The following is a 22407-nucleotide window of genomic DNA, read 5'->3' on the forward strand; positions in this document are numbered from 1 at the left end:
CCTTAAAAACATCTATCAATCCCGAGGCTTTACAAACATGTATATAGAACCAGCTGATCGAGCTGCCAGGCAAACTCTGTCACGACAGTCTGACCAGATAAGCAGTTCCTTGGTCCAAACATCACTGAAATCTAAAGATGCCTCTGGTGGTAGCAGACAACCAAAGCTAATGATTCACAGCAAGCAAATGGCCTCAGAAGGAATTATTAGATACACATGGTTCCTGTGATACTGCTGGATGACACTCAGCAACTTTGGAGGTCCTTCTCAGCCTGCATTTCTGCCAGGAAATTTCCAGTCCTGGTAGGATTGCTCTTCTCTGATGGTACCATGGATACCTGCAGCAGGTAAGGGCCAAAAGTGGTAAAGGTTGAGCAGAGTCTACACCAAAGATATTTTAAACTTCTGCTTTCATATTTCATCTGAGTGGACCACGAAGCACACACATTGAAGGAGACCTCTGGAGCCCAAATACTAGAGAGAAGAGAATTCCTTAAGAATTGACTCCAGAGTACAACTGTCCTTACGAAAATTCAAAGAGATCTCAGAGGATCAGTGGTATCTAGGAGGTTTCACCACCTGTTCGCTCCAGGAGTTATCAAAACCTCTTCTCCCACATGCTTTCCAACCAGACACAGTTAGAAATTCAGATGCGTTAGATCTGGGTGAACTAGATCTGGGTGGACTAGTAGGGAAATCCCAGAGAGGAGAAAATACAGAGATTTTATTTATTATCTATCTATCTATCATGTTTTCTTCAACGTATGGCAGATTAACGTTCCATCCGCAGAGCTAGAAGAGTGCAGAGCAGTTTCCGTTTCCCCTTACTACCCACCCCAGGAGGTTCATCCAAGTCCACAAGAACTGCAAGAGCTGCTCTAACTGCTGTGTTACATTTGAGTCACTCAACCCCACGCCAGCAACCAATTACACCAATTTGATTTTATGATGCTGCTCTTAAGCAAAACAACAATAGCAGAGTCAGACTGTACAGACAGCAGACTATACTTTTGTTCAAAGGCAATTTAAATTCCAAGTTACCACAAAGCACTCAAACTGATCTGTAGTATTTGTGTATCCGAGGGCTGGGCAGCACTCTGATCCTGGTTACACCAGTGTAAACCTGAAATAAATTCCTATGCTGTAAAGGAGTTATTCGTAAGCATTTATTTCAGACTGAACCGAAGCTCACAAATGGCCACACTTCACATCTCTGAGGGGAAGGTGACAGCTTAACGAGAAAGTATTAAAAAAAGCATTTTCAACTTGAGCAAACTCTGTGTATTCTGTATTTAAAAACTACCCTGACTGTCCACAGGAGCTTATGTGTCAGATGCTCAAAATCTGTGCTATAAATAGACTCCAGCAGTCTTCTGAAAAGCATCAATACATAAGAATTGTCAAACACAGAGCACCTAAATATTCAGTGATCTAATTTTGATCTCACACACAAGGTATACACTGGTGTAACGCCATATTTTTTTTTAATTGAGAGAGGATGCATCTAGACACAAGATTACTACCCTATATTTATTTCTATTTTTAAGCCTTGTGATTAATTATTAATGTTACATGGCATGTTTAAGATAAGAACATATTGCTGCTCTAGAAGAATAGAGTAGGCTTTCTTGCTTTTCCAGATAAAAGAAAATAACAAAGATGCAATCTTCTCCATTTTCACACAACAATCCTGTCTTCCTGTGATCACTAAATTAACAGTGCTGCTATCACAGTTAAACAGTATATAGCATTTAAGATTTAGTCAGCTGTTTGTTTTTCTACAAATACACCCAACTCAAACAAGCAAACATACTCCACAACGCAGCAGACAAAACCTGAACATATCCTAAGTGGTCTGTTCTCCCAGTCTGATTCCTTCTAGTTTACAAGCTAGGATCTGCAGAAATTATCTGGCAAAAGATAGGAAAAAGAAACAATTACAGGCATGGTGCTGGTAGATGAGAACCTGCAAATAAGTACAAGCCAAGATCAAAATTAACTCACTTTATGTACCAGCAAGTACAGTTTATTTGCAAGCAGATTCAAACAAGACAAAATACTGCAATGGGAAAAAAAGACCAAGGGGTGATTTCTGCAGCCCTGGCTCAAGTCAGGGTTGTTCAGCCTGGAGCAGAGAAGGCTCTGGGGAGACCTTAGTGCAGCCTGCCAGGGCTTAAAGGGGACTTCTAAGAAAGATGGGGATGGATTTTTTAGCAGGACCTGTAGCAATAGGACAAGGGATAATGGTTTTAAACTAAAAGAGGGTATATTCAGACGAGATCTACGGAAGAAATTTTTCACGATGAGGGTGGTGAAACCCTGGCACAGGTTACCCAGAGAGGTGATAGATGCCCCATCCCTGGAAACATTCCAGGTCAGGTTGGACGGGGCTCTGAGCAACCTGCTCGAGTTGAAGATGTCCCTGCTCATTGCAGGGGGGTTGGAATAGATGGTCTTTAAAAGTCCCTTCCAACCCAAAGATTCTATGATTCTAAGTCTACATTCCCATTAATTTCAATAGCTTTGCCCAAGTCGGGTCTCCAGCTCTAGAACCCTAATTACAGCTGAATAACCAGTTCACAAACAACTCCACCAGCAAACCAGTACCTCTCTCTAAATCATGGAACAGAGAGAAAGATTTTTCATTAGCTGCTTCTCCATTCCCCGTGACACCGCGAATGCTCTGTGCCCACCAGCTCCAGCCAACAGGAAAGTCACAAAGGGTTTGTCACCAACATGCAAAACTCAAGCTTCAGGGCTTCAGCTAATGCAAAAACTAGACGGTTCTGGAGAAGACAATCGGCAGGCAGCTGACTTAAGACAGCTTTCCCCACATAATGCAAAATGAGACTGGGGCACTCATTGCCCAAGGTTCTCATAGAAGCCAAAAGCAAAAATGTTTGAAGTTTTGGTTCTGAAAGTGACTGACAGCCTGATGTTGGGAGGGGTGACAGGAAAGGGTCACTTTATTCATGTCTGGTTTTGTTTCCTACAGCACCTTCTACTGGCTCTGCCACATGAGGATCCCGTGCTAAACAAGCTTCTGGTCAAAGCGTGGAAGATTTTGTGATCTGCCACACTGGATTGAGAGTCCAGTTATTCAGAAGTACTTCTCAGATGCCGGTTCCAGGAGCCCTGTAACTACACCAGACTTTTAGCTCTAAAAAGACAGATTTATAACTTTTAATTTTTTTTTTTTTTTTTTTTAAAACAAACAAAAAAAAGGATGGCAGTTTGATCCAAAAATACCACTTACACCACACACTGCTGCAGTCTCCAGAGATACAGGGAACAATAGTTTTAACACAGACGAGTCATCATTGCCCTTTGAGTTGTATGAGGATTTTGATGCTTAAACCAAAGTTAGGCCACCAGGAGCACAACACTTCACAGGAGACATACAAAGCACTAGGGAAAAAAAATTTCTTTAAAATGTTAGTGAGACTCACACTAACAAGAGACACACTGATGTTTACAAGCCCCAAACATGATTTTCAGGAGTTTTCAGAAACCAATATGGTCATGACCTATCCAGCCAGGGCTTGGTATATAGCAAGTGATGAAGAGTTCAGCTTGTTGGACCCCTTCCCCTGGGTGGCTGTAGGGAAACACTTCCTCCCAGAGACCATTTCTAGTGAGCTGGGAAGGAAACTCTCCTACCCAAGGTGGGAACTCGTATACACTATGATAGACCTGCCAGCAGCCTGCTCCAACCTTGCCCCAGTCACTGCTCCATGTTCAGTTGTCCTTTAACCAAACCATTCTATGATTCTAAGTTACAGATATTCAGATTTTTCAGCCATTGGTTAGATGTTAGTTTTGAGTTCCAGCCTCTTTACCCCTCAGGCCTCTCACGGATACAGCTTCAACTCTCGGTCCAACTCAAGAGCCTTTTCATGCAGTGATGAAGTAGGAGATGTTTTGCTGGTAGACCCATCTGCTATTTTAATGGATATTCTTGACTTGCCAAGGCCACAGGTCAAAAGGCTGCAGGCTAGATGGCCTGGATCTTGATGCCAGTACAGCTGTTGATACTGCCCAGTATGACAAAACAGGGAAACTATTTCACTGGGAGGAAAAATGCTCAAGAGCCAAACCTGGGGTTGCTATCAGAGGCTCACTGTCAAACAGAACAATGCTAAGTGAGGGTCCCTTTAACATTTGTTATTTTCATAATATGGAGCTTGATTATGTCTAAAATTATACTGAACAGGAAAGCTGCAAGTACGCTGGAGAAAGAACTGGAATGATTTTAACAAGCTGGAGAAATCACCCGGAAAAAAGAATTACTTGCAAAAGTGAAAGGTTATTCCCACTTAAATGAAGAATGAGTTGTACAGGCACAGTTCAGGGAATAGCCACAGTTAATGTAGAAGAGGAGCAGGAGTTTAGAGGAAACCCCAAGCTGAAGCTTCATCACTTGTTATACTGTTGCCAAAAATTCAGACACAGAAGTGAGATGGATAATCCATTGTACACTAAGAATGCGAAGTAATTCTCCTCTGCAAGACTGAGCTGGTGAGACCTCAACTGGAGACCTGTGTCCAATTTGAAGAACAGATTTTAAGAAAGGTGTAGGCTCACTGGGTAGAGTCCAGAAGAAAAACAAGATAGGCACATTTCTAGAAAGTATGACTACAGAGAATGAGTGGAAGAATTTGGTTTGTTCAGTAAAGATGAAGGAAACCAAGAAAAAAGGTCCTGAGATCTACAGGATATTGCTGCAGAGAAAGAGACCAGTAACAAGGTGACTAGGACAATTTATTGGGTCTGAACTACACCAAGGAAGATTTAGCCATGAGGAAATAACAGCAAGTGAAGCACTGGAACAGACTGCCTGGAAGGATGGGCAATCTCCACCTCTGATGTTTTAAAAATGGGTTAGACATGTATCCATTAAGAATGATATAGGTGACCCTGCTCATTAAGACACTACTTATTTCTCCATACCTCTGCCAGTTCCACGATCCTCTTACCAGGTGATCACTGCTCAACCCACAGAGCTCAGCAACAAATTTTTTTTAAAAGTGGCCAGATCCCAAACATTGTCATCAGGCAAAATTTCCCCTGACTCTGGAATCTGGATCAAAGAGCATGTCGAGTTCTGCCACTCTTCGCCCTGTAACTTCATTTGAGGAATTATTCAGCCTGGGTAACATCCCACTTGAGAAAGAAGATCATAGCAGACTTACAATTTGGATGCCTGTCCATGATTTTGCAAAGTTGTAGGACTACCTTTGTGGTTTTACACTTGCATCCAATCTCCACAATTACTTTAAAATGTTCTGCTGTAATAGAATAATCAGAGGCAATTATGGAAGGTCAGAGAAAGAGCAGGCATAATATATTCTGTTAGCTCCTTCTGATAGTTCATGATGTGGAGCTTTATTAATGTGCCTGGGACACATCCCCCAGCCCACTTCAGAAATGCCAGTGCTCCCTGGGGGATGGCACTGAAGGGATTCATAGCCTTCAGATCTCTCTTCAAAAAGATAAGGATGATGACCTTCAAAGAAGTCAAAGAGAATTAGAAACATTCTCCCCAAAAATCAAATGGGGGTATGCATAGCTGTAAGAATAGGTGCTGTGCGAGGATTAAGGCATCCTTTCACCAGATCTTCACCAGAGGGGTGAGGATCAGCCCTAGTCCCGATTTGCACCAAATGCTGCTTTCCCAATTAATCCAGTTCTCAGCAGCTCCTTGCTCACTCAGACCAAGTGTTGAAAAGCAGCTGGATAGAACATTAGCCACTTCATAACCTTATGTAACAAAGATTATAGGCACTGCTATGCTTTAACTTGACTCATCCAACACGGCATAAAGCTTGAGTGAACTGTCACCATGGCCAAAAACCCAAAAATTGGTTGAAGAGGGAAACTCAGAACTTTCTTCTCTGCTTATCTCACATCGATGCCAGGCAAGTGCAAGTTCAAATTTATGGGCTGGTTGCCCTTATCGTCTGATCCACTTCAAACACACAAGGTTTTATTTCCCCTGCTTCTTGCACTTTTATGCTCTGATGGAGCAGACATAGATGCCTTTACATCTCCACTACTGGAAGATCTTTAAGGAGACAAAGAGCTAAGCTTCCAATACTGAGCCACACTTCACATTAACGGCATATTTATAAAGACTATATGGAGTATGGCTAAGTTTTTAATTATGTCTGTAGCAATCAAAATAAAAAAAAACACCAAATAATTTATAAAATCTATAAAGTCATCTAGTGATGTGCTCCAAATCACCTGTTCATACTTCTGTCTTTGTAAGACAACTAATCATCCTAACTGTCCTTATATTAAAATTCTTACTTTGTTTAAGCAGGGAGGGAAGAAACATTGCTCTCTCCAGCATGCTCTGCAAGTGACTTCCCTGTTCTCAACACCCCTCTCTGCCACATTACAACTGGCAGGTTACATACAATCACAGTTAATCTGGAGGTTTTTTCCTTCCAGCTAGCAACAAGGACATGTTTGCAAAATTCAATGAAGAAACTGGTAAATACTGACACACCTGCTCACTAATCTCTTCTTCCTGTATCCTACTCTCTCAGGGCAGTACTGAAATTACAGGTACGTCCCCACAGTCTTTTACAGGTAGACATCAGCAAGTTGTGGCCGCATTCAGAGCCCACCACACACAACTGGGCTTACTAGGGCTAGCACAGCACAGAGCCGCCACGGCACCATGGTTTCTAACTGGGAGTTGTCTGGCATCCACATGGCTCACAGCATGAGGAAAGCAAATTCAACTCTACCCAAAAACTAAATATACACAGCAAGAAGCTAAAGCCAGTTGCTCTAGAGCTTTGGCTCTGCCAACAAAGCAAACCCAGTAATTACCAGGGCTGTACCTCTCTGTCAAGCACAGGACTCCACCACAAACTCTACTCCAGTACCCGACCTTAGTACAAGAAAATGAAGAACGCAGAAGTGATTCCAAAATGCCTTGGGACTGCTCTTTTTCTCAAGCTATCTAAGCTTCTCTGCAGTCTCTGCAGAAGCAAAGTCAGCTCTAATTTGCTGTCCTGCTGCAACAGCCACTTCTCAGTTCCCCCAGCACAGGATCACTAGGTCTCCTGTCACTGCAAAGACCACGAGCAGCACAGTGAAACACCACTGCAAGTACTCGACCCAACTCCATGCATGGGGCCCCCAACTGCCTTTGTTATGCAGTTTATGTTTAAACAGCACAGAGATGGGGTAAGTAAACTAGTTTCACTGATAACTTTCAGCATCTCTTTTTCTCAGAGCTCTCCTGTTAGGGCTCTCAGCCTGGTCTCTTCTATCGTGCTCCCAGAGGTCAAGAGCCAAACCAGAGCATCTAGAAGCCAGCACTTGTATGTTAGAACTGCTCAAACAGTCTCTGTCCTCAAGGAATATCTGCAAACCTGTAAGGTAAAAACAGGAGAGAACTTCATAAACCACCTTCTGTAGGGTTGCAAACATTATCTCATTATCAGCCACTTCTTTGCACTTATGCTTATGAAAGCAGGACTGAAATTTGTATTTTACCTCCAAAGCAGAGCAGAGTCCTCCAATCCGGCAGCATTACATAAATGAGTTTCACACCAGTGGGGAGAGCCTAATAGATTTTGTAGGTCAGTGCTTCTGGCAGATACTTCTCTAAAGGCTACATTTTTACTTCAATTAAAAAAAACCCCTATCTTTCAACTAGATTTTTGAAGGCACAGTCCAGTAAATGTTAATAAGAGCAGGGAAAAAACAGGAGGAAAGAGCTCGACTGATTTGTTGTAAGCTGATCTGAAAATTCAGGGCATGAGAGGACAAAATGAAAAAAAAAATATTCTATCAGAGAACAACTCAAAAATAAAAATAGCAACAGTAGCTAAAAACAGTTCTTCAAAGGGATGTCAGACTTTACAATACTTTGTGCAGCAGCAGTGACTAAAAAGGCTTCATGTTGTCACTACATGGCGGTATTAAAAACTAGTGTTCATTTCTTTGGGGGAAAAAAGCAAACAACAAAAACACATACAGCAGAATAACAAAATGCAACCATAGGAAGGTTGCTTTAAGTCTTATTTATAAAACCCTGGGGCATTTTTCCTTGGTCAGTGCAGCCACCACAATGTCAAATTCTAATTTCCAACACAGGTCAGAAGTCTTATAACTGGCACGCAATGGATGGCACGGGTGATAAACATAATTTCTAGGAACTTAACCTTTAAAATAAACAAACAGAACTAGCGGCATTTCTTTATTGCGTTTAAAAAAAGCTAAGCATTACACTGAGTATTAAATTTTATAACAGACAAACTTTTATGCTTTATAGGAGTTCTCTTGCGCAGCAATGTTTTCTTTCCCTGGGCTCTTAAGGAGCTAAGATGTCTGAAATGACTGCAGAAGCCTCTATCTCACTAACCTGCAAAAGAAAGAGGGGGAAGCTTACTTTTCCTTCTCTGGGCGCCATGACATATTTGTGAGCCTAATAACATCCTTGCAAAGTAGATAAAATATTAAGTATTATCTCTACATTACACCAGCAAAGAAATAGAGGCCCAATAGTCAGCCACCAGTTTTCTGCAAGTACAAAATTAACCTTGGATTTATTATTTCAAATAAGAGGAGATGATCATTATGAATATTTTATAACATTTTCTGTAGCCTTAATAAAACAACTGCACTCTCTCCATTTTTTTAAAACTGCACAGGGTTCACCACCATCGTCTGAGATGCTCTGCAGAACTTTACCAATAGCTATGGTTCTGGAAATTAACCTTTCAGTCATTGAATTTAAGAGCAAAAGCTGAAACTGTCCTGTACAAACATTTTATGGTTTTTTTACTGCATCATCTCAAAGTCCCTAACAAAGGCAAGTGTACCCTGTGAGACTCCCAGCATCCCAGTACAGCCTGAAGAAGTAGCAAACAGTATGAAACCAACATCCCTCCTCTCAGGCTAGTATCTTATCTATGTGCTGGAAGGAATTATGAAATTAAAAAAGATGTGTTAGCTTCACAGGATGCTTATTCACACCAATAAGCAGGCCAATGCTTTGTTTTCTTTCTCCTCCTCTGTCTCCACATAGATTGGGTGGTGGAGACCTGACTGCAAGACTTCATGGGAGTTACCCTCATTTGTCAGATGAAGAGCCATACCCGAAGAACCAGCAGCAAGAGACAAGCAATTCTACAACAGCAAAATGGACAAAGTCACTTTCCTACAAAATTCTGTCTTCTGGCCAGATTCTCCAGTGTCTAAAAAGCAATTAGACAAATTCATGAAAGAAATATCCATCAAAAGCTACTAAAATATACATACACCAAGAACTTCCCAAGGCACAGATCAATCAAGGATGGAAGCACACCAGGAACCTGCATCATACTCTTCTCTGCACATCTCCTGTTGACCACTGTCCAAAGCTGGATGTTAACTAGATGCATCTTTGATAAGACCCCAAAGATTTTACACAGTACATATCATCTTCAGAAGTGAGCTAATTCTACAGCTTTCCCACTGTGGGAGAACCAAGAGGGCCCCTTTTTTCTAGCTGGCCACCTGTTTTTAATAAGGTCTATTTGGGCTCCATGCCTTTCACACTCTCTGACTCCTGGTAGGTTTGCTTGGGTTTGGCCCATAGATTCAGAAGTTACAGGAGGAAGGAGTAGGGACAGAGCTATGATGTTCACATAAGCCTTGTTTCCTTAAGAAACCAGGTTAAAAAAATCAACAGATGATGAGTTACAAGACGTTCTGTAATCTGCTTTTAAAACACACAGGAATGAGGTGCAAAGTCCTAACAGGACATATGAGGATGTGTTTGACAAGGAGCAAGTGCTTACATTAAGCAAAACAACATCATCTTTAAAAAACGATTCCATGATAAAAGAGAGACCCAGTAGCAACTCCAAAGAGCAGGAACCCGCTCACTCACAGACCTACCACAAGGCACAATGTTCTTCTTTCCTTTCTAAATTATCACTTTTACTCTTGTCCAGACCTTAACAGACTGCTACAAAAACACCATAAATTATAGAGTATGAATGATGTCAAGGCCTGCTCTCAGAGAGAGGCTGGAAACAGCAATCATGTATTCTTCAGTTTCTGAATACAAAGACACAATTTTTGTTCATAGCCTATAAAAAAAAAAAAAACCACCAAACCACTCTGCATATCAAAGGCATCACATATATTGCCTTTCAGATCCTCCCTTCAACCAGCCCAGTCCAATGCCACAGACATAGGGAGAGAAAGGAAGCTGACAGGATGAAAAGGGAAAGTCAGAGCCAAGGAGAATGGTTTAAGCCGCTGAAATACACAGGGAAAGTGTAAATCCAGAAGACCCAGTATCTACATACTCTGCTCAGACTGCACTGTGTTATTCCAGCTGGCTTCCAGAGAGACCTGCTTCCGAATACCTGAATGCAGCAGGAGATAATGACCGTAACTCCTAAATGAAGACCTAAGATTTTTCTCTTTGTGTGCATAAAGGATATTTGGCAATTCAAACTGCTCTAAACTACAGTACCTGTCCACAGTCCCAATCAGGGAAACAGAAAAAATTGAGGAACACAAACAAGATAGGATGACTTGTTTCACCCAGCCACACAACATTCATCACCCACAGGGAGGATGCGAAGGCCAACAGTCATGAAGCCACCAGAGGATTCTCCTCCTCTAAGGTGATCTTTTGCCAGGTAACACATCATTAGGACTGCTTCACCATGGGGAGAGAAACAAAAGAAGCAGAGGAAGTCATCAGAACCTTGATGTTGTTCTCCAAAGCTGTGTTCATCAGAAAATCCTAAAAAAAGGGCTTAACGTTTGTCTACAACTAAACCAAAAACATCCTCAGTTGTTAACATCCCATACATGGGAGCAGCTTTGGAATTAAAGTAAATCTGAACCCAGGCAACTGAGGTCTGTCTCTTCCTATTATTTGTAGTCTGAAATCTGAAACTCCAACTAAAATAAGAGACCAAAACAAATATCTGCTAATAATGTACACAGTGATAGCAATGGATTTCTTCTACCCTCCACTCCCCTACTTCAGATAAATCTGAAAGCTGTACCTCCCACTTTGCCTTCTTAAAGAAGTAAACTACAAGGAATGTCTTATCTCCTCAAAGTGCTATGAAACTTCACCACACTGTATGAAGTTTTTACACCAATAATAATTAACAGGCACATTTACAAAGAAGTGCCTCTACAAGTTACCCATACAAAACTTGAGAGCACTGCAGCTAAATCACGTGTACACATTCACCAGAGTGGTACTTCCAGGCATCTGCCTTAGAAACTTTGGCTCTCAGAAGAGCCACTGTTGCATATGCACACACTGTGACTACCTAAGTTTAAGCAAGTTCTCTAGGTAGAGTCTGCACACGTGCAGACATCTCTTCTTCTAGCTGACTTCTCTAAGCCCATAGCCAAGGATGCCCGTCTTCACAAGGAAGCTCAAAACAGTTGCTCTGAATTCACTTCAAAGCAGATGTGCACAAAGACACTGCACAGACCCTAGCTAGAAGCAGAGTTGCCCTAATTTGATCTAATTAACTCCCTTTCCAGCACTGAGCGTGTGGAAACAAACAAGGATGCATTGGAAAACCCAGCTAAGCAGCCTCTTGACTGCTTTTGCCTGCCGCAATGCAGCTACAGGTGAAGTACAACCTCAGCCTTTTAAGTCGACCTTCTGAACAGCCAGTGAGGTCTGCATCTGAGAGCAGATGGCCTTCAGAAGGCATATTCTTGGACCTACACCTCCACGAAAGCACCAGGTCAGATGACAGTTGTGCACTTAACTGCACACTGAAGTCAGTCCAATGCTCCCTGCAAGCGTCAAGCCTTCTGGCGCACAACCACGGATAAATCCATGACCATTGCCAAAGGGTCCCTCAAGAAGAGTGACAGAAGGCAGGCCTTATCCTGGATGAATCACCCTGACAGGACACATATGGCTCTGCACACCAATAACAGCTCAACTAAGTTTTCAGATGAAAAACATCTTTTGTTCCTTCCTCCAAGGCTCCTTTTCCAACGCATGTGAAAAGTGGCACTTTAGTGACATTCCAGAGACTTCACCAGACTGATTTTTGTTTTTCCCCTCAACAGAAGTGTTCTCAAAATGTTTCATGTTTTCTTATCTAATTCCTCACTTTTTTCCCATTCCATCCCACCCCGGAAAGAAGCAAGAATTGATAGAAATTAGGAAATTTCATCACATGTGTTATTTTACACCTTCCTGGTAAATGTTAAGTTCAATCATTTTCCACCTGCTCTTTGTGTTAGCAACCTCACAGAATACTGAGAAATCCGTAAGTGCTTTCTCACATGTAGAACCAGTCCTCCTCAGGTAACAGTCCAAACCACCGTACAGGAACACCACAAAGAGTTCACATTCCTACCATCCATGCTGTCAGCATTGAAGAATTTCCTGTGGTGGAGCATTGCAAAGCATCCCACTTGCACACAAGCTGCTACAAATTCTAGCCCCTGTAGCGTATCACACAACAGGTTATTTCTGGCACTGCGGAGAAAAACCCCAGTCTGCACCCACACAATTCTAGGCTGCAAATTCCACATGGCAAGCTTTGTCTAAGAAAGGATTAAAGTCCCAGGTTTTAGACATATAAAAGAAGAGGGTCTTAAAAACTGCACTATCAAGTGTACTGTAACAACTAAGCCATCTTACCTCAAGATGCTGAATATAAATCACCGTGCAAACTAATGGCAACCACTTACCTATCTCAGAGCTCTCCAACAGAGAACATGTGTTCCAGCCCTGGTTCACACTTATCTTACACAGGCACAGCAGCATGTGGTTTCAGTATTGTCCTTAGACATTCAGGTATATGATGCCTATTAGCTGGAATGGACCTGCACAGTTGTGTTCCAATGAATCATACCAAAAAAATCAGTCCCCAATAGGAAAGTATTTTTTTAGCAAAGTACACAGCTCCAACTACCCCATTAATAATAAAGGTGTGCGTTAGCCCTCATCAGAAATGTCCCCCAGAAGACTAAGCCTCTGCAGGAAGAGAGAGAGCTGTGCTGTATAGTGCTTCAGCAGGCAATTGCTCAAGCAATACTGCTTCAGTGCCATAAACAGCTATTTCCCAGTCATAATGAAAGCACAAAATGCCTGAAATGGGAAGGAATAAAACTGGAAGAGCTGCCAGGTTGGGCTCAAGCTACAGTATCTTTCTCACTCTGGATGGAGAGAACACTACCAAGTCTGTGACTGGTCTAGTAGTGGATGTGGTGGAACTGTTTTGGTGCAGTCATACGGACCCATGACCTGTCATGCTGGTCCTTGCCTCTGCCTTCCTCCCCACCAAAAATGTAATTGGAAACTTAAATGGGAGACATGGGAGGTCTTCTTGCATCAGACAAAATAGACTGGACAGATTTGAGACAAGGAACAGCTTTAAGATTTCCAGACACAGCAGCAAACACCATGTTCCACCCTAGACCTCAATCCTGCTCCCATTCCTTAGCCCATAAGGAAACCAGGACAGGAGCAAGCGAGTTTCTCCTTCCTTGCCTCCACGAAAGGACAGCAGAGACACCTTTCTCACTCCCTTGCCCTGCTACCACTGGCCCAGGTCAGCCCAGTTGAATCCAGGAAAGGGCACGTCCATTTTATCAAGAGTATTTTCAAGCAAAGTCTACAAAGAATCAATATGTTTTTAAAGCAATAACAGAAAGGTCTTCTCTGCATAGCAGATACGCTGAGAGCCTGTAACTTGAACACACACTGCATGCCCTTGCATAAATTCACTGTTGCCACTCAAAGTGCCTGAGATGCTCTCACTTACAGCTCTGCCATCGCTGGGTAAGCCATGCCCTGGGTATTAGCTAGGCATAACGTTACAGATTGCATCTTCGTGCAGTGATACCCACCATTCTGCAGAGGGCCAGCCCAAACTGTAGGCCACCAGGGAGTCCTACTTCACCTTACTGCAAGAAAAAAGATTTTCAGTCTCACTGAGTAGAGCTGGTCCACTTACTTTTGGAGAATAATTTAATCAGCCAGTTAAGCACTTAATTTCCCCCCACCACCACCCTATTTGCACATTTGCCACAAAGAGACAGTGACTTTTTTTGCAGGCATTTTCATTATTCATTATTGTGATCATCCAGCAGCAGGTTTGTATGGAAATAATTCCTGCCACCGGTTGTTGAACGAAGAGGAATCTGCAAATTCGCTTTCATGAGCGAATTCCCATGCAGGTAGCTGAGCAAAAGCCCATCAATTTCCAAACGTGCAGAAGAAATAAATGCAAATTTTTAAAACCAGTAATAAAAAAAAAAAGAGCACAAGCTCTGGAAGGATAAAAGTTTGCTCAAAACCATCTGTCACTTTGGAATATTATTTTACCACATTTAACCAAGATCAGATATGCAGCTGCCTACCTGAGAGGACGGGGAAGACGATGTAAGGGAAAGAATGCTGGAAGGACAAAATGAAGGATCTCTCTTCCACGCACTCCAGCAGAGTGCCAGAAGCTCATGCCACACCCAGGTCATTTCTTCATGAGCTATATGCAGCAGCAACTCTTAGGAAAAACAAGGAGAGAAGGCAGCATGCAGCTCCATGCTGGCATCATGACACCAAGTTGAGCAAGCTTAAAGCCACCTCAGGTGAACCGGTGCGAGTGAGGCGAAGCAGCAGCTGCTGGAGAGCCGTGCCACCCGGAGAGCCAGGCATGGCCCATCTGTCACCTGGAGGGCCAGGCAAGCAAGGAAGCCTTTCTGCAAGAAGGGCTGGAGCAAGTGAGCATAAGAAGGCAGAGGGAACTGAAAAGCAGGCAGAGAGCACATGTAGAAAGCTACCAAGTTATTGAAAGCACCTCTATCAACCTTAGCACCAGGTCAGGTTCAGGACAAGACCTGCTCTGCAGCCACCAGCAGAGGAAGAGATCGCTCCATCAAACATTATGGCTTGTTCTGAGCAATCTCTGGCAAATTAGCACACCCCCCCCCACCCTACTGTCTCAATTTCCCCTGCCAAACAGGAGTAATTTTTATCAAAATCTTGGCAGACTTCTTTATGAGGCATCTTTAAAGCTCGGAATATAATTCTTATTTAGATACATGAGACAGAGAGACTTTTTGGCCATTAATTTCAGTCTTCTGCTAATTTCCAGCCTTAATTTATTCATGGCCTGTTCATGCCCGTTGGGCTGTGTGCCAACATGCCATTTCAGTTTAAATAACACTTCTTCCCTACATTTCCCTGTTCATCCTCACAAGGGGTAATTTGAAGCAGCAGCCATGTTGCCATCTTGGCTAGTCTACACAAGCCAAGCTCTGTCAGCCCTTCTTGCAAGGGTATGCGCCCCATTGTCCTGGTCCCCATGGTGTCCCTCCTAATTTAAATTCATCCCTGCTGCCCTCAGTTGTTCAGAACTGTACCCATATGCCATGGCATACGCAGCTACTGCAGTTTCCTGGCTCAGCTGCCCAGGGATTTGACCCAAAGAGACCGAATCAGTCCTTGACGAAAGGCCAAGGACTGAACCAGTTCCCTCTCCTGCCAGCTAATGAGACCCCTCATCCTCTAAAAAGCTTTGAGTCCCCAGGTAAAGGGGAGGTGCCACTCCCCAGCCACGAGTGCAATGCTGCCATACCATCCCATACAATCCACACAAAGCCTGGCCCTACTCCACTAAAGAATACGTAGCGCTCTTGCCAAAATTAGTGGTCAAAGGAGTATTTATAAAGTCTGTTTTGATTAAAGAAATAACATCCATACATGTTTTTTTGGGGTGGTTTGTTTTGGTTTGGTTTTTTTGCTTTAACAGACAAGCCTGCAAAGAGGAAGCAACTACAACAGGAGGACAGCATCTCATCCTGTGACATCCAGTTGTTCCCCCAGAGCTGGTGGGGAACAAGATGGTTAGACCTACAGTTTGTAATCCAGCCCCCACTGCAGCACACTCTCCCTAAAAGAAGGGTCAGGAATAACTCTCCTCTGGAAAATCCCTGCCCAGCAGGGAAGGGCAGGGCTTTGAAATAAGGCTCATTCTAGCCCAGGCCTGCATCTGGAGTCCTTGCGACCCAAACACACAACCAGGTGGCACAGGGGCAGCTGCCACAACTGCTACAACCTGAAGGAGCCCTGAGACTTCTTCAGCTCACACAAAGTCCTATTCAGACACTGCTGCCACCCTCCCAGCCCCCCTCAAACACAGTGCAGCAAAACCAGCCTCATCCACCAAACATGGAGCACCTTTCCTCGACTGCTCATTTCCCAGTCTCTCCCATTGTGCGTGCTCTGCATGGAGAAACCGAGGGCTCTGCCAACAGCTGGAGAAGAAGCTGGGTGCCTCCAGTAGACAGACTCGGACTTTGCTCCTCTCACTGGAAGTACAAGCCACCGGGAGGGCACGGAGTTCAGTAAGCATGGAGATGATCTGGGTTTGCCATGTGATTCGTACTGCAGCAGAGCTGCTGGCACAGCTGCTGCAATAAACAGGCAAAAATTCCCTCCAATGTTTCGGAGTTAGATTCCTCTTCCACAGCCTTTTAGTCTGCGAGCTGGAGAGCTGAATTGCCAAGCTACTGACGCTGGCTCAGCGTGCCTGTAATCCCAGTCTTATTAAGCAAAGCAATTAAGCATGGACTTAACTTTAAACACATTGTCAAAGCCCAGTGGCTTAGTGCAAGTTCAGACTTAAGCAGATGCTTAAGTTCATTGCTGACTAGAGGCTTAACTTGCCAAATTAAACCACAAAACCTTGCTTGAGCTCTTCCAAGGAAGCAAGAAAACACAAAGCTGGTTCTCTCCAGCAGCTGTGCTAACATTAAGGACAGCTTCGGCATTTCTTCCTGGGTGCCAAGCGCCGCTAAGGACACTCACTGCTGTAAGGGCTTTCCAGCTCCCTGGCAGACACGTCTGCCCATGCAGCTGCACCAGAGGGGTGGTCGCCCGCTACCACACTGCGCGCCCAGGCACACAGCCGACGGCCCCGCTGCTGCCCAGGCACCAGAGACCACCCTCTGCTTCCAGCAGCTTGCACAACTCCAGGGTTTCAAGGCAGGTCTGAAGGAGAGCAGAAGGGGAGCTCGAAGCAGCATGGGAGAACATACAAAGGGACTGGTTTAAAAGCCCCACAAGGGCCTGCTGGAGGTTGGCTTTCACAGCCTGCTGAGGTAGGAATCAAACCCTCCAGACCTGAATGCATATTAAGAGAAGCTCTCCAAGCATGACAAAAAAGAGAAGGTGATGGCCTGTGTGAAGAGCGAGGAAAACAAGTGCAGCCGCTGCATTTTCAGTACAGTTATGCTGGTTTTGTCCAGACCTGAGAAAACAGCATTACAGAAATGCAGATCTGCGATGCTGAGAGCCAGGACAAGACGTAAGATACCGTGGATGGTAGAAAGAGCTCCATCAAGAAGACATTACACAGGCAGAAACTGCTTGTAGGACTCGGTGAAGCTGATAAAGATTAGAGATGAGAAACTTTGGCTGGAGCACTTTTAATTCAGTAGAAGGCACAGAAAAGGTGTTAGGACAGACTTGAAGGAGAGGAACTTTGTAGTGTGAAAATAAAAAAGCTTTCAGTGCTGAGATGAAAGGCAGATGGTGTGGCAGTTGGAAAGAGTGAAAAAAAGAAAGAAAAAAACAAAAAACCAAAACCCGTACATACTCTTAAGGATGGACACACTAAACATGATTGTATTATCAGCAAAAGTCAGAGAAGAATGAGAAGTTATGGCAAAGATCAGGAGAGGGAACAGGGTTTCCCAGTGTTCGTGTAGATGGAAAAGCTGGATCAGACCAAATGAAGACACATACACTGAAACATGGAGCCAAGGGGTCACAAACATGGGAGCACCATCTGCAGCCCCAGGTCAAAGGCTGGAGCATCTGATCTACACCAGCATCATTCCCTGGGAGATTATGGAGTAACTATGAAGAAATTCACTGGAAGAGAGACACAGCTCCTCTTCCTTCTCACAGAAGCCAGAGAACTCATGCATACTCTGTACATTTTAAATGCAGGAATTGAGGGATCAAGCGATGCATCCAAAGGTACAGGATGACTGGGATCAGGAGAGATCTTTTCACCTAAGGAACAGGTTGAGGAAAAAAAATTTTAAAAATCCTATCTTGCTCCAATTCTTGAGACTTATTATGCAGGATACGTTTGTTTTTTGTTTTTGTTTTTTGTAGTATACATGGATGCAAATACCAGACCAAAATACATGCCTCGGCTTAATCAGATGACTTGCAGAGAAATGAAGAAGGCATTTTCTTTCTCTAACAGCTTTTTTTAAGAATAAATAAAATTGCCCAGCTTAAAATTAACAAAAGAATCATCATATGCACACTCCAAAGACTGAAGTAGGTTAGCGCACACAAATATAGAAGATGAAGCAAAAGTCTCTAGAAAATACTGCAGTTCTTTGTAGTAACAGCTCTTGAACACTACTGTCCACTGACATTAGATTTCATGATGATTTCTGACCAGTCTTTAGCGTTCACACACAGAAACCTAGGTATGTTCTCCTGTTAAACCATAGAATACATGCTAATCCACTGAGGGAGGGATGTAAATCACCAGCACAATTCACAGAGCCTTGGGCTTTGTCATTTTCCAGGACCCCTCAAGAATGAGCAGAACAACAGCCACCCAGTCCTTGCCTTCACCTTTCCTCAAAGGGAGACCTCCCCGACCATCAGGAGACCTCCCTGTCCCTAGCTGGGCACAGCAGACTGGGGACAAAGAGGAGCCTCAGGGAAGGTAGTGACCATCAGCAGGCTGTCATCATCTAAGTAACATCCCCATCTGGTGCCTGGCCAGCTCTCTAATCAGACCCAAGGGGCATCCAGGAAGCAGACAGCACAAAGCCATCCTGGGGACAACAGCTCATCCTCGGCTGCCCTCTTCCTCAGGCACCCTTCAGACTCAGGCAGCTGGAAGGTGACAGCAGAAGCAGATGACTGCACACACTACAGGTTCAGGCACAAGACAGGACAAAGGTTCCACTGCCACTGGGGAGGGACACAACCTCCCTGAAAGTCTGAGCACACTGCATGCCACCAGCATGCTGCTCTCCATTGTTCAGTTGCACTAAAACTGTATTTGGATAGCAGTGACAAATCATGCCCTCGCCAAGATAAACTGAGATATCAAGTACATTAAGAATTAGTTGTACAAACTTTCCCCCTTGAGTGTTTACATTCTGACAGTGTTGTAAGCTGTACTGAGCAATTAGCTAGAAGAATTGCCAACAGCACTTTGAAGCAACACCACTTGAAGGCAATACTTCAGCCTAGACACAGGAACAGAGCAAGATCTCCAAGCCAAGACTTCCAAGAGTGACCCTCGCTGCCTCACTGCCAAGAGGCTGTATGTTCAAGATGCCTGAAGGATGCCTGTTTTTTTACCCAGGTAGGGGCAGAACATCTTCATGAAAATCCTAACACATTAAAGCACTTTATAAACCCAAAACACACAGCCACAAGGGTAAGGTAGTCATTCACCAACTGCAAGCACTCCAAAACTTAGGAGACTGCTGTAAAAACCATTCATAGCTTAGAAGGGGCACATGCTTTTCATTTACTCAAGGGCCTTTAAGTATTGGGATACCTCTGGGTTACACACTTCGAGCTTTCCTCTTTAAGCGTGATGGCCACAAATTTTGCTTATTTTCTTAAAACAGCAAAACCTGAGATACAAATCCCTTTTGTTTTGCCTCAGCACCCCGTCTTCAAAGGTACAAAAGGCTAGACGATTTGCAACAAGACCCCAAGAGTCAGCACTTTTGAAAGCCTTGGCCTCTCCTGGCACCCTCTATCTAACTTTAAGCAGATGCAGTTCATAGCATCTGCAGAACCTGGTCCTGGACTAAGAAAGCTTTTTTTTGTCCAGGCAGTTCTCTCCTGGCCTCCCTGATGCACCCATGCAGAGCCACTTGCATTGCCAACACTGAATTCAGGTCTGCATTTTGATAGAGAGTGGGAGTGTTGCTGCAGACTGAAAAATTGCACTCTGCCACTGAAGCAAACTTGCGACAAAGTATTGAGCCACTATCCTCATCCTCCTCTGGTAAATCACACTGCAGACATCCTGTGGAGCTGCTGCAGAATTTGGGAGACAGGTCCCACGTGGCTCAGACTTACATAGTCCCTGGGCTGTCATGCATCCATTCCTCCAGATTGCCCTGAGCTTCTTCCCAACTCCTCTGACTACAGGCGAACCAACTAACCTCACCAAATGATCACAACACCTGCCACGCTGCCAGCATGCTACCACTGTCAGCTCAGTGAAACCACTGGGCTTGACTGTTTGCTTTTTCAGCTGACCAATACACATAGAAATTATTTTTTAATTATTTTTTAAATTTTTTAAGTCGTGTCAATGCATGGCTTTCCTCCCTCTGTCATAAAAATCCCAGACACGTTTGTCTGATATTTGCAGTTTATTAATTGTCCTAGAGCCGGAGAGGGCTGCACCGTCTGTTCTGCAAAGCAGTTCACCTCCTTCGATTCCAAGGGGAGTTTAAATACACAGAAGAAAGTCTGCTCCTTAGTACTGACCTCACTAAGGTGGGTTGGGGGGTTTTTGCCTTTTCTCCGCCCCCTCCTTTGCCTCCATTCCCCTTTTTTTTTTTAAGCTGTGACATATCGTAGCTTTTGCAAACTGCAAAGTAACTATTAGACCCCAAAACCCTAATGCATCCATTTCCTCAGTGGTAAAAAAGGAGTAATTTCTTTCATTAGCCTAACTTTCCTCGTTAAATAGCTCTACAGAGCACTGGGACATCTACAATTTCAGAGAAACCCGCTAACGTTCTCCCAGCTGCTAAAAACCCTAATTAAAAACTTCAAAAGCAAAAATAGTGAATTTCTGCAAGGACCAACTGCTTTAATTTCAGCTGCTCTGCTCTTTTAAGGAACAAAACAAACCAACACCAAACGTCTAAACCACAAGTGTCTCGTATTAAAACGTCACGAAGAAAAACCCCTCGGTAACCCCCCCACTTTTCTGGAATAAACTAATTCGTTTTGTGAGGAAGATGGATACGCTGAAGCTGATGGCGACCGCCCGGGGGGACCCACCGGCACCGAAACTTTCCCGGTGCGGCGCGGAGCACCCGGTGAGCAACCCCACCCCCCTCCCGCGGAGGGGGTGGTGGAAATAAAAAATAAACCTAAAAACGACAGCGAGAGGTCCCCGCACCCCTCCTGGGCGCTGGCCGCAGGATGGAGCCGCCGCAGCTGAAGTTACCGGCGACCCGGCCGCGGAGCCACGGGCTCGCCCGGCCAGCCGCGTCCTCTCAGGGCAGGGCCGGGCAGGCAGCCGCCCTTGGCCCCCCACACGCACCCCCCGAGGGGTGGGGAGGGCATCTTGGGGGGCCATGGGCACCCCCCCAGGGCTCCGCCGCCACCTCCCCACCCCCCAAGGGCCGGGAGAGGCGGCACTTACTTTTCTGGCTGGAGTAGCCCGGGTAATATCCATAGTAGCCCGTGATCCGCAAGATCCTGTCCTCGATGGTGGCCACGCCGTTGGGTGCTGCCTTCCCATCCATAGAGGGCGGGAGCCGCGCGCGGGGCGGCCGGGCGGGACGCCGAGCAGAGCCGAGCCGAGCCGGGCTGGCAGCAGGAGGAGGAGGAGGAGAAGGAGGAGGAAGGCGGTGCGGGCACGGCCGCCGCAGCTTGCGGGGCCGCCGGGGCGCTCGCTCTCACTCCGCCGCCTGGTGCAGGACGGGCTCCGCAGCGCGGCGACAGGGGCCCGCGCCCAGCCCGCCCCCTCTCTCTCTCCCCCCCCCCCCCCCGCCCTTTCCTGCCCAGCCCCGGGCGGGGAGCGGCGGTGCGGAGGGGTGTTTCAGTCGTTAATTGAAGGCGCGGGGGGGCACGACGGGCGGGTGGGTACGACGCGCCTGGGGGTGGGGGTGTCCTCTAGGCCGCAGCTGAGGCGGGAAGGGGGTGCGGGGGCCGGCCGCGTGCCCCGGCAGGCCGAGGGCGTCTCTCCTCAGAGCAGCGGGCCCCGGCTCAGGCGGCTGCGGTCGGTTGCGTGAAGAAACGCTGGTGTCACCCTGTCCGTGCCAAACCCTCCCCCGGCCGGTGACCACCCAAGGGACACGGCTGTCTGTGGAGCTGAGGGGGGGTTACTCCGGCTTTGCTGGGGGGTCAGCACTTTCCCACGCACCGGTAGCTGGGGGCTTGGCGTGGGCGAGGCAGGTGTCCCAAAATGGTACCTGTGAAGCACAGACCCGCGGGTCTGGATCCTCAGATCTGTCCCCCCAGGGGCTGCCCACAGGTGTCAGGGACCAAAACTGGCCTCAGAGGACCTAAGACCTGTCCACAGGAGGCCCTCTAAATCCTTGCCTGCGTTTGAAAGAAGAGGTGAGAAATTCACCACTGTTTGGCTTTGTTAACTCATTCCAGAGGCTAATTCTCTCTTTGGTAACAATTAGGTTTTGAATTAC

General features: G+C 45.3%; 1 protein-coding gene across 2 annotated transcripts in view; it reads right to left on the reverse strand.

Moving 5' to 3' along the window:
- SLC35F4 (solute carrier family 35 member F4) overlaps positions 1-22089 on the reverse strand; it is a gene marked incomplete at its 3' end in the record, with an annotated part of 130511 nt that extends 108422 nt beyond the window's left edge. For both annotated transcript variants that reach the window (XM_082000253.1, XM_082000252.1), the window contains exon 1: positions 21405-22089. In XM_082000253.1, coding sequence (XP_081856379.1) covers positions 21405-21507 — 103 coding nt within the window. In that variant the 5' untranslated portion in view covers positions 21508-22089. The remainder of the gene's footprint in view (positions 1-21404) is intronic.
- Between the last annotated feature and the right edge of the window lie 318 nt (positions 22090-22407).

Source organism: Phaethon aethereus, assembly GCF_964289735.1.
Source record: "Phaethon aethereus genome assembly, chromosome: 5".
NCBI classification, from domain to species: Eukaryota; Metazoa; Chordata; class Aves; order Phaethontiformes; family Phaethontidae; genus Phaethon; species Phaethon aethereus.